The following is a 12,648-nucleotide window of genomic DNA, read 5'->3' as shown; positions in this document are numbered from 1 at the left end:
AGAGAGGTAGAGCTGGGTGTCATCCGCATATTGATGGCACCTCAGCCCACACCCCCGGATAACCTCCCCCAGCGGTTTCATGTAGATGTTAAACAGCATGGGGGATAAAATAGAGCCCTGTGGAACCCCATGGCACAATTGCCATGGCACAGAGCAATAATCCCCCAGCACCACCTTCTGGAATCAGCCATCCAAGTAGGAGCGGAACCACTGTAGTGCAGTGCCTCCAACTCCCAACCCAGACAACCTATCCAGAAGGATACCATGGTCGATGGTATCGAAAGCCGCTGAGAGGTCCAGGAGAATCAACAGGGTCGCACTCCCCCTGTCCCTCTCCCGGCAGAGGTCATCCCACAGGGCGACCAAGGCAGTTTCCGTTCCAAAACCAGGCCTGAAGCCCGATTGAAATGGATCTAGATAATCCGTTTCATTCAAGAGTACCTGGAGCTGTCCTACAACCACCCGCTCAAGCACCTTGCCCAGGAAGGGGATGTTGGCCACTGGCCTATAATTGTTAACATCCTCTGGGTCCAGGTTAGGCTTTTTCAGGAATGGTCTAATTACTGCCTCTTTTAAAGCAGCAGGCACCACTCCCTCTCTCAAGGAGGAATTTACAACCTCCTGGACCCAGCCGGACAACCCCTCCTTGTTTGATTTAATAAGCCATGAAGGGCAAGGGTCAAGCACACAAGTGGTCGATCGGACTTGGCCAAGCACCTTGTCCGCATCCTCAGGCCTCAGTAACTGAAACTCATCCAATAAAACTGGACCAGACGGTGCTCTGAACGCCTCTACCAATGGAACTGCAGTAATGGTGGTGTCCAATTCATGACGAATCTGAGCGACTTTATCCTCAAAGTGCCGCGCAAACTTGTCACAGCATGCTACCGAGGGTTCCACCGTCTCTCTCCCTGGCCCAGAATGTAACAGGCCGCGAACCACTCGGAAAAGCTCCGCTGGATGACACTGAGAAGATGCAATGCTGGTGGAAAAGAACTGCCTCTTTGCCACCCTCACCGCCACAGAGTAGGCTCGATAGTGGGCTCTTACCTGTGTTCGGTCAGACTCAGCACGATTTACATAGTACACAATTGTAAATAGCGTTTAGAAAGTAAACTCCAAATATATTATTTGCAACATATATTGAGAAATAATATACCTGCAGTCTCTGACCATAATCTGTTCCTTGACAAGTTGCATGTTTCATCAGCAAATTCACATTTCATGTTTCCTTTCACTTCTACTTAATTGCAAACTACTCTTCTAGGAATCCTTACTGCAATATATTTGTTAATTTGTTAAAGTGAAAACTAGTAGGCATAGCTACTACACAATCTCCTGTTATTCAGGAGGTCAGCATTCAGCAACGTCGCTGATTCTGCCATGGTATATCCTCCATGAGTTCTGGTTATACATCCTTAACCATTCTCCTATCTCAATAATTCTGGATGCATAAATGTCTTCCCTATGCTATAATTATCTAGTTGCCTGTCTCTGATGCTTGTCTTGGAAAGTATGGCAAAACTCTTAAAAATAATGGGATCCAAAAGGTGCCCTTCCTCATCCAGAAGATGTCTTCTGCTCAAATAACGGCAAAAGTATTGCACAAGTAAAACTATATCCAACTATGTTCTTCCAGTCATGCATCCTCTTTAAAAACAGAAGCATGAACACTGCAGTATAACACACTATACCAGTACATGACTTCTCTTCTAAGCTCTTGAAGAACAGATCTGGTAGCTGCTCTCCTTCTACTCATGGTTCTTTAGATCCTCCCCTCCAACCTATTTGGCATGAAGGGGAAGAAGAGGGGAGAAATTTCCCTTATTTGCGCTTCCTTCCACCCACAGTTCCCAGGATCCAATCTAATCCTTATTTATTATTGAATTTGCATAAGTTTCCTTTAGCCACATAACTTGAACGAAGGCAACCTCTCCTCACTAGTCTCCATTTCCCTAATTCATAAGCCATACACTCTAGCCCTGGGTTTCGCTTAACATTTCTTAAACCCGTATTTATATTCAGTCATTTTAGGTTTGCTGTAAAGACACCTTCCTTATTCATCATAATCCCTTTTGTTCACTGCATTGTCATGATACCTTTGTTTTATACTATTTTGATAGGAAGCCATGTAGGTGACGAGAAGGATCTGCAAGTCTCCTTTGAACTTTAAAATATAAATTGGCACATCACAGAACACCAGGAAAACTTCAATCAGCTTTGAGAATGACTGAATCGAGCAAAAGTACAATTTTGAAACTAGCACCTTCAGTTTTGATCCATGAGACACTGGTTTAAATCCATTCGGTCCAGGTGGGATGAACAACTCCCATTTCCCAAAATCTGTTTTCTTATATGGATGGGAAAATGGATCCCAGTTATCTGCAATAAAAGAGAAATATTAAATACAGAGCATGCATTAAAATGCACAGTTCATATGTTTGAACAGCAAGCTTCATTCTATACAACAAATCTTATTGATTTGGGATCTTTAAGTATATTTGGGGGCTTATTTTAATATTACTAGTGAAATTCTAAGGCAGAATGAGTTCTAACTCCTAAACTTAAAATTATGAATAAAATGTGCAAATATGTTCTCCCTACTCCTCCTTAATTGTTATCTGGAAGATAAAGTATTTTAAAATTAAAACTCCTTCCTCCTTTCACATCCTTCCCTTTGCTCACTTCTTCGCTGACAAGATTTTAGACGTAATGCTTAATATGCCTCTTCCTCATCTTTCCTTTTAACCCCTTCTTCTTTCTTTCTTTTTTCTTCTAGTGGTTCCTCCTGTGTTTCAACCTACTTATCTGGTTTTTAAAACAACAACAACAATTTTATTATTCATATCCCACCCTTGTACTAAACATAGCCAGAGTGGTACAGAGTATAAACATAAAACCATACCCCTCCTTGCTCTATCGACAAGCATATGCAAGCTCTGCCTTTAAGGTTGCAATCCTACACCTGGGAGTAAGCCCTGTAAGTTAGTACCTGGCAATAAGCTCCACTGAACTCAACAGGACTTACTTTTGAGTATACATTTATGATAGGCCTAGGATAAGGGTGAATCAGACAAATTGCATTCTTCCATTATAACCAGAAATTGGGGAGGGAGGATAGATTCTACAGCCTATACTCATAAAATAGCTGAGAGGATGAATCTGAAATTTGGCACAGACCATCTTTGAACTGACTTCTCATGCACTTCAGATTTTGATGTAGAAAGGGTAAGAAATGGTTTATAGTTTAAAGTTTGATAGGTAATGTGAGTTTGACAGGTAATATCAAGGTTTTTTCCCATAGAATTTGCTGGGTTTACATTTGTTGGCTGATTCCTCCATTCGCCTTTTGGGAAACCATTTGTTTCAGGTCAGGGGGAAAGTCTAATACGTGCTTTGCCCTAGTAGTAGTGCAATAGGTTTCTAGTTTCTCTTTAAAATGCAATTTTCAGCCCATCTTATTGTATGGGAGCTCATAAGAGAATACCTTCTCTCTTACCAGCCTGCCCAGTCCTCAGATGAGGCACTCCTGTTGGTCCGTTTGGAAACCTGCAGTCTGTTTGGAAACCACTTGGAGTAGTGTCTTTCGTGCCTTGGATTCCTCTCTGTGGGACTCCCTGTCTATTGATATCAGGCAGACATGAACAATATTTCATTTCCAGCACCTGCTGAGAACATTTGTATTTCAACAAGCCTTTCCTCTCTAACCCGCCACAGTTTTATTGGCACAATTTGACTGTAAAGGTTTTAATTCTGTAGTTGTTGGTGATGATGATTCCCCTTTTTATTGTTCACCTCTCCGATGTTTTATTTGATGTAGAATGGTATCTAAATCTTGTAAATAAATAAAGTCTTTTTTCACCTGTGCCCAAAGCCCAGTTTCTGTTAGCCAAGTCAGAGCAGTATAGAATGGTAGTGAGTGTTGTTGGCTAACAGGGCGATGGGAGAGAGTATGTAGAGTAGGTAGGCCCAATCTACCTACTCTGCCCAAAACAGAAGATTTCAGAAGAAATCTGAAATGGCCCCTGTGCCCCAAAGGAGAAATTCCTTGAAATTAAAGGCCAAATATAAAATAAGGACAGGTTACTTACCTGTAACTATTGTGCTCAAAGTGGTCATCTGTGAATTCACACATGAGGGGGGAGGGGGTTATGTGCCTGTACAGAACAGTCATTTGGAACATTCTAGATCAAAACAAAGTTTTAGACAGAAGTCCCACCCACCTCCTCTGCACACATGCTGGGCTTGGTTCCCACCTGCTTCTCAGTTTTTAGTCTGCCAGAGTGGGGGAACAAAAGAAGGCATTGAATCAGGGAGGAGGTTGAGTTGTGTGAGTTCACAGATGAACACTCAAAGAACCACAGTTACAGGTATCTCAGGGATCTATCTTCCTCGGGGATCTATACAGGTATCTTTATCGGTATCTCAGGGATCCTTGGAGAACGGTCTCGAGGGAGGTGATAGTACAGTTCCGGGAGGAAACATTCCGTGGTTTCTCTCTCTGATACTGATCCCAGACACTGGATATCATCCGGGGTGTCTCATGGGAGTTGTAGTTCCTCTAGGATCGGTGTCAGAAATCACATGAGAGTTTGAAGCACTGTCTGTACCAAGGGTGGCTTTTGGGGGCCAGCGCAGGTTCAGGTTCGACGTCAGATTCTATCCTATGAATAGTGTTTTTGTTTTTTGGCACCAGAGCATGGAGTTAGTGGGGCTTTTATTTTGGGACTTGGTTGATTTGACCTGTGCAGTCTCAACTGTCAGTATGGACAGGCCAGTTTCAAATTGTTGGTCCAAGGTGGCAGCTTCTTACACATGGATGCCAAGGTAGTATGCAGAAGTCGGTTTCACGCGGCTGTATCTGCTGCCTTGAGAGCTTCTTCCCACAGCAGAGCACGAAGGCGTATTGTTCTATTTCTCCTGGTCTGCTTAGTAAATAGCTGGCAGTGGGCAGAAGACTCTACCCTGTGTGCCTCTCCAAACCAAAGATGGCAGTTGGAGCGTCCTACAGTCAATGGTACCTTCCTGCCACAGCAAGTACAATTTTTGAAGAAGGCCTTGAAGGCCATATACCCAAATGAGATATAGAGAAGGAGAGAGTCAGAGAAAATAGGGAAGGGAGAGAAAGTAAAGAGAAAGAAGAAAGGAGAACAGTTCAGCATCCCAGGAGGGAACAGTAGAATTCTTAGGGATTTTTGCCATGAGGCAAGAAAACATTCCCCTTCATGGATCACTGCCTTGTTGTGGCAAAGGGGCTTGCGTAACTCAGTGAAGCCATAAGCTATGCCGTGCAGCTATTCTTGCCGAGAAAACCCCATGGAACGTATCACAAGGCTAAAAGAGATGACGCCGGAAGATGAGCCCCTCAGGTCGGAAGGTGTCCGATATACTACTGGGGAACAGCAGAGGGTATTTCCAAGTAGCACCAGAAAGAGTGAAGCAGCTGGGCCAAAGCCGAAAGGACACTCAGCTATGGATATGTCTGGTGGTGAAAAGAAAATCCGATACTGTAAAGAACAATATTGTTCAGCAACCTGGAATGTAAGATCAATGAATCAAGGTATGCTGGAGGAGGTCAAACATGAGATGGCAAGATTGAACATTGACATCTTGGGAATCAGCGAACTAAAATGGACAAGCATGGGCGAATTTAATTCAGGTGACCATCATATCTACTACTGTGGGCAAGAATCCCTTAGAAGAAATGGAGTAGCACTCATAGTCAATTAAAGGGTAGGTAAAGCAATACTGGGGTACAATCTCAAAAACGGTAGAATGATCTCAGTACGAATCCAAGGCAAACCATTCAACATCACAGTAATTCAAGTCCGTGCCCCAACCACTGAGGCCAAAGAAGCTGAGATTGATTGGTTCTATGAAGACCTACAACACCTTCTAGAACTAACACCAAAAAAAAGATGTCCCTTTCGTCATAGGGGACTGGAATGTTGAAGTAGGAAGTCAAGAAATCACCAGGATAACAGGCAAGCATGGCCTTGGTGTACAAAATGAAGCAGGACAAAAGCTAATAGAGTTTTGCCAAGAGAACACGCTCATCATAGCAAACACTCTTTTCCAACAGCACAAGAGGCGACCCTACATGTGGACATCACCAGATGGTCAATATCAAAATCAGATTGATTATGTCCTTTGCAGCCAAAGATGGAGGAGAAGCTCCATACAGTCAGTAAAAACAAGACCTGGAGCTGACTGTGGCTTAGATCATGAGCTTCTTGTTGCAAAATTTCGGCTTAAATTGAAGAACGTAGGGAAAACCACTAAACCATTCAGGTATGACCTCAATCATATCCCTTATGAATATACAGTGGAGGTGAGGAATAGAGTTAAGGGATTAGACCTGATAGACAGACTGCCTGAGGAACTATGGACGGAGGTCCATAACATTGTTCAGGAGGCAGCAACGAAATCCATCCCAAAGAAAAAGAAATGCAAGAAAGCAAAGTGGCTGTCTGATGAGGCTTTACAAGTAGCTGAGGAAAGAAGGGAAGCGAAAAGTAAGGGAGAAAGGGGAAGATATATCCAACTGAATGCAGTTCCAGAGAATAGCAAGGAGAGACAAGAAGGCCTTCTTAAATGAACAATGCAAAGAAATCGAGGAAAACAATAGAATGGGAAAGACTAGAGATCTTTTCAAGAAAGTCGGAGATCTCAAGGGAACATTTTGTGCAAGGACGAGCATGATAAAGGACAAAGAAGGCAGGGACCTAACAGAAGCAGATGAGTTTAAGAAGAGGTGGAAAGAATACACAGAAGAACTAAACAGGAAAGATCTGAATGTCCCTGATAGCCATGATAGTGCGGTCACTGAACTTGAGCTGGACATCCTAGAGAGTGAAGTCAAGTGGGCCTTAGGAAGCATTAGTAACAACAAAGTTAGCGAGTTGACAGTCTTCCAGCTGAGCTATTTAAAATCCTAAAAGATGATGCTGTTAAAGTGCTGCACTCAATATGCCAACAAATTTGGAACACTCAACAGTGGCCACAAGACTGGAAAAGGTCAGTTTACATTCCAATTCCAAAGAAGGGCAATGCCAAAGAGTGTTCAAACTACCGCACAATTGCGCTCATTTCACATGCCAGCAAGGTGATGCTCAAAATCCTACAAGCTAGGCTTCAGCAGTATGTGAACCGAGAACTACCGGAAGTACAAGCTGGGTTTCGAAGAGGCAGAGGAACTAGAGATCAAATCGCCAACATTCACTGGATCATGGAGAAAGCAAGGGAATTCCAGAAAAACGTCTATTTCTGCTTCATTGACTACACTAAAGCCTTTGATTGTGTGGATCACAACAAACTCTGGCAAATTCTTAAAGAGATAGGAGTACCAGACCACCTTACCTGTCTCCTGAGAAACCTGTACTAGGGTCAAGAAGCAACAGTAAGAACCAGACACGGAACAACCGATTGGTTCAAAATTGGGAAAGAAGTACGACAAGGCTGCATATTGTCGCCCTGCTTATTTAACTTACATGCAGAGTACATCATGAGAAATGCCGGGTTGGATGAATCACAGGTTGGAATTAAGTTTGCCGGGTGAATTATCAACAACCTCAGATATGCAGATGATACCACCCTAACTGCAGAAAGCGAAGAGAATCTCAAGGGCCTCTTGTTGAGGGTGAAAGAGGAGAGTGCAAAAGCTGGTTTGAAACTCAACATTAAAAAAACTAAGATCATGGCATCTGGCTCCATCACTTCCTGGCATATAGAAGGGGAAGAAATGGAAGCAGTGACAGATTTTATTTTCTTGGGCTCCAAGTTCACCGCAGACGGTGACTGTAGCCATGAAATTAAAAGATGCTTGCTCCTTGGAAGGAAAGCTATGGCAAACCTAGACAGCATAGTAAGAAGCAGAGACATCACCTTGCCAACCAAAGTCCTCATAATGAAAGCTATGGTTTTCCCAGTAGCAATGTATGGCTGTGAGAGCTGGACTATAAGGAAGGCTGAGCGCCGAAGAATTGATGCTTTCGAACTGTGGTGCTGGAGAAGACTCTTACGAGTCCCCTGGACTGCAAGGAGGTCAAATCAGTCAATCCTAAAGGAAATCAACCCTGACTGCTCAATGGAAGGGCCGATACTGAAGCTGAAGCTCAAATATTTTGGCCAACTAAGGCGAAGAGAAAACTCTCTGGAAAAGACCCTGATGCTGGCAACGATTGAAGGCAAAAGGAGAAGGGAACGGCGGAGGATGACATGGCTAGATAGCATCACTGATGCAATGAATATGAACTTGAGCACACTCCAGAAGAGAGCGGAGGACAGGAAGGCCTGGCGTGCTATGGTCCATGGGGTCATGAAGAGTCGAACACAACTTAACGACTGAACAAGAACACATTCCAAATGCTTCTACTCACTGCAGCAGACGAAAAGTAACTGGTACAGGTGGGAGCCATGCCCGGAGCATGCGCAGAGGAGGTGGATGAGACTCCTGCCTAAAACTTTGTTTAGCTCTAGAATGTTCGGAATGACTGTTCTGCGCAGGTGCATAACACCCCCATATGTGTGAGTCCACAGAGAAGGAACTCTATTCCTGTTCTTCAGAAAAGTCCAGAAGGGCACTGCTTTTCAGATAGAACCTATTTTATAGTAAGGTTAGAACATCAACACCACCCCAAGAAATATTGTCATGAAACGTCCAGAGCCAATGTCTGTAGTCAACTTGCGGAACACCGAATTATGAACTCCCTGCTACAAAGAAATCAAACTGGGTACTTGTAACATGGAATAGTAGCTACAGTTGCATGGCGGCTGCGGACTCTGTGAGTCTAATCCAGTGAACAGACAAATCTGGGATTTAGGTCCACCACTCTGTCACCGACAGCCATCTGGATCCAAGGCGGTGGTGAAGTTGGAGCAAACTACAACATAGAATACCATACCTTATACAACTGGCCTAAATAACAAGTCTGTTAAGGGTATGGCCCTCAACAGCTGTAATTTCCCAGCATTTTGGAGCTGGAGTGAATATAGAAAACTGGTAACACAGAATGTTAAACTGAAAGGTTTTTTGTTAATTTGTAGGACTGCAATGTAAGTCTATCATTCCTGCAATTTGCCTATTGATGAGATGGCTAGATAGCATCACCGATGCAATGAATATGAACTTGAGCACAGTCCGGGAGAGAGCGCAGGACAGGAAGGCCTGGCGTGCTATGGTCCATGGGGTCACGAAGAGTCGGACACGACTGAACGACTGAACAACAACTTTGTTTTAGCATTCACTATCTCCTGGCTGTTCCTGAGGATAGCCTGTGGTTCTGCTGTTACCCCCTTACATCATTAAGAAGCTCTTTCTTGACCCCGGCTGGATGGAAAGCACTATTAATCCATTTTTCCCTGCCCTTCCTGTCCAAACCTAGAATTTGTCACACTTTCTGTGTTTTGATTTCCTACTTGTCAAGTTCCTGCTGGAATCCTTTCAATCTAGATTTGACTAAATATTTGCTCCCACTGGAGGAGAACGCTATCAAAGGTTATTAGTCCTGATGGCTATATGCTAGCTCAGGTATCACAGTCAGTATGCCTATGTGTACCAGTTGCTGGGGAACATGGGGTGGGGGGCTACTTATCCTACTTGTGGGTTTCCCACAGGCAACTGGTTGGTCATTGTGTGAACAGAATGCTGGACTAGATGGACCTTTGTCTGATCCAGCATGGCTCTTCTTATGCTCTTATCTGCCTTCATATATATTTCTGACAACCAACTTTCTGCGCACAGCTTTTCTCTGTACTTCTCTTAGAGGTTTCTTCTGCTATTGATACAGCTGATCACGCTATTCTTCTTCCTTGCACCCTCTGTTTCCAGGACACCATCCTATCCAATTGCAAACTTCTCTCTATATTATTTCTTAATATTTCTTTAAATAGTTCCTTTGCTTCTTAGGCTCTTCCAATATAACTCCACTATTGATTAATTAGAACCCAGCTGCCCTGACAACACAGACAATTTGCAGCCTTACTTTTCTGTTCCTGACCTTTCTCCCTATTCTTCTGCCAACATTTCTGCCAGTTTTGAGGGGTTAGCAGCAGACATGGGTGGAAGATCTGTACCCGATTCACTTGATGAAAATATATTTTCACCAATATAAAGTATATTGGGGACTACGTAGGTTAGGTTTTACATTGCTTGGAGAAATGATAGCATTTGGAAAAGAAGAAATATGGTTTTAAAAAGAGAAAAGAATGTAACATAGTATTATGTAGAGATGTGAAAGCCTGGGGCTGGGGGAGCAAACTTTGGAGAAACACTTGAGTTCCCCCCGCCCCGAAATATCCCCGAATTTCTCCAGTAAGAAAAAAATAAAATGGAAACTTGGGGGGAAAGTAGGGCAAAAACCCTCCTATGAAGTATTTTCTCATTTGGAATGAGTGAACTGAGATTTAAGTCAGTTTTAGTCACTCAAAGTATGTAGTACAAATCTTTTTTTGTGACGCAGTCTAGAGCATTAGAGATTTATTTATTTATTTATTTATTTAATTTCTATACTGCCTGACAGCCAAAGGTCTATGGGCAGTTCACAAAAATTAAAACAAAAATGCAGGATGAAACAATATAAAATATAAAAGCATTAAAACCACAATATAACAATACAACCAAAATAAAATCTAGCAGCAATGCAGAGACTTAAAATACAGATTTAAAATTCCAAAGCTAAAAGACGAGGAAGCTAAAATGCTAAAATACTGGGAGAATAAAAAGGTCTTCACCTGGTACTGGAAAGAGTACAACGTATGTGCCAGGCGAACCACTCTAGGGAGCTCATTCCACAGCCAGGGTGCCACAGCAGACAAGGCCTTCTTTCTAGCAGCCACCCACCTCACTTCCTTTGGCAGGGGCTCAGGGACAAGGACTGCTGAGGATGATCTTACGGTCCGGGCAGGCACATATGGGAGGAGGCAATCCTTCAAATAACCTGGCCGCAAGCTGTTTAGGGCTCTGAATGTTAATACCAGCACTTTGAATCGGGCCCAGAAATGGACTGGCAGCCAGTTCAGCTGGAGAAGTAATGGCATAATGTGATCTCGTTGGCCAGTCCCTGTTAACCATCTTGCTACCCTATTTTGGGCCAGCTGAAGTTTCTGGACCATTTTCAAAGGCAGCCCCACATATAAACACATTGCAGTAATCCAGACGAGAGGTTATCAGAGCACGGATAACTGTAGCTGGCTATTTCTAGATAAGGGTGTATTTGGCATACCAGCCTAAGCTGATAAAAAGTGCTCCATGCCATTCGGTTCACCTGTGTCTCACGTGACAGTTATGGGTCCAACAGCACCTCAAACTATGAACCTGATCCTTTAGGGGGAGTGCAACCCCCTCCAGAACATGTTCAATATCACCTAGCCGGGCAGATGAACCACCCACTAACAGTACCTCCGTCTTGTCTGGATTGAGTTTCAGTTTATTGGCCCTCATCCAGTCCATTACTGTGCCCAGGCACTGATTCAGAACAGCCACTGCCTCACCTGGTTTTGATGAGAAAGAGAGGTAGAGCTGGGTGTCATCCACATATTGATGGCACCTCACCCCACACCTCCGGATAACCTCCCCCAGTAGTTTCATGTAGATATTGAACAGCATAGGGGATAAAATAGAGCCCTATGGAACCCCATGGCATAACTGCCATGTCACAGAACAATAACCCCCCAGCGCCACCTTCTAGAATTGGCCATCCAAGTAGTCGCAGAACCACTGCAGTGCAGTGCCTCCAGCTCCCAGACAACCTATCCAGAAGGATACCATGGTCTGTGGTACCAAAAGCGCTGAGAGGTCCAGGAGAATCAACAGGGTCTCACTCCCCCTATCCTTCTCCTGGCAGAGGTCATCCCACAGGGTGACCAAGGCACTTGCCGTTGCAAAACCAGGCCTGAAGATCAACTGAAATGGATCTAGATAATCTGTTTCATTCAAGACTGCCTGGAGTTGTCCTGCAACCACCCGCTCAAGCACCTTGTCCAGGAAGGGGAGATTGGCCACTGGCCTATAGTTGTTAACATCCTCTGAGTCCAGGGAAGGATTTTTCAGGAGTGGCTTGATTAAAGAGGCTTTTAAAGAGGCCAGCACCACTCCCTCTCTCAAAGAGGAATTCACAACCTCCTGGACCCAGCCAGACATCCCCTCCTTGTTTGATTTAATAAGCCATGAAGGGCACAGGACAAGCACACATGTGGTCGACCGGACTCTGCCAAGCATCTTGTCCGCATCCTCAGGCCTCAATAACTGAAACTCATCCAATAAAACTGGACCAGACAGTGGTCTGGACACCTCTACCAATGGAACTGCATTAATCATGGTGTCCAATTCATGACCAATCTGAGCGACTTTATCTTCAGAGTGCCGTGCAAACTCATCACAGCATGCTACCGAGGGTTCTAGTCTCAATCCCTGGCCCAGAATGTAACAGGCTGGAAACCACTCAGAAAGGCTCTGCAGGACGACACTGATAAGATGCAATGCTGGTGAAAAAGCACTGTCTCTTTGCCACCCTCAACGCCACAGAGTAGCTTCTATAATGAGCTCTAACCTGTGTTCAGTCAGACTCAGCATGAGTTTTCCTCCACCTGCTTTCTAGCCATCTCCCCTCCTGCTTCATTGCCCTCAGCTCAGGTGTATACCAAGGAACT

The 12,648-nt window shown here is 44.1% G+C and overlaps 1 protein-coding gene across 11 annotated transcripts in view; it reads right to left on the bottom strand.

Moving 5' to 3' along the window:
- The window catches only part of GBE1 (1,4-alpha-glucan branching enzyme 1), a 206,082-nt gene that overhangs the window by 142,135 nt on the left and 51,299 nt on the right, over positions 1-12,648 (bottom strand). For 6 of the 11 annotated variants that reach the window (XM_084843494.1, XM_084843503.1, XM_084843500.1 and 3 more), the window contains exons 3-4: positions 3,488-3,621; positions 2,267-2,382 (exon numbers count right to left, since the gene is read on the bottom strand). In XM_084843494.1, the coding sequence (XP_084699620.1) occupies positions 2,267-2,382; positions 3,488-3,621 (250 nt within the window). Of the gene's footprint in view, positions 1-2,266; positions 2,383-3,487; positions 3,666-12,648 lie in introns of all 11 variants that reach the window. The other 5 variants (XM_084843496.1, XM_084843505.1, XM_084843502.1 and 2 more) reach the window with 3 other exon arrangements.

Source organism: Heloderma suspectum, chromosome 3, assembly GCF_057233095.1.
Source record: "Heloderma suspectum isolate Gila_16-S chromosome 3, 16-S_ref, whole genome shotgun sequence".
NCBI lineage: Eukaryota > Metazoa > Chordata > Lepidosauria > Squamata > Helodermatidae > Heloderma > Heloderma suspectum.
Note: the sequence above shows the minus strand (reverse complement) of the source record. Positions and strands in the feature narration are given on the sequence as shown.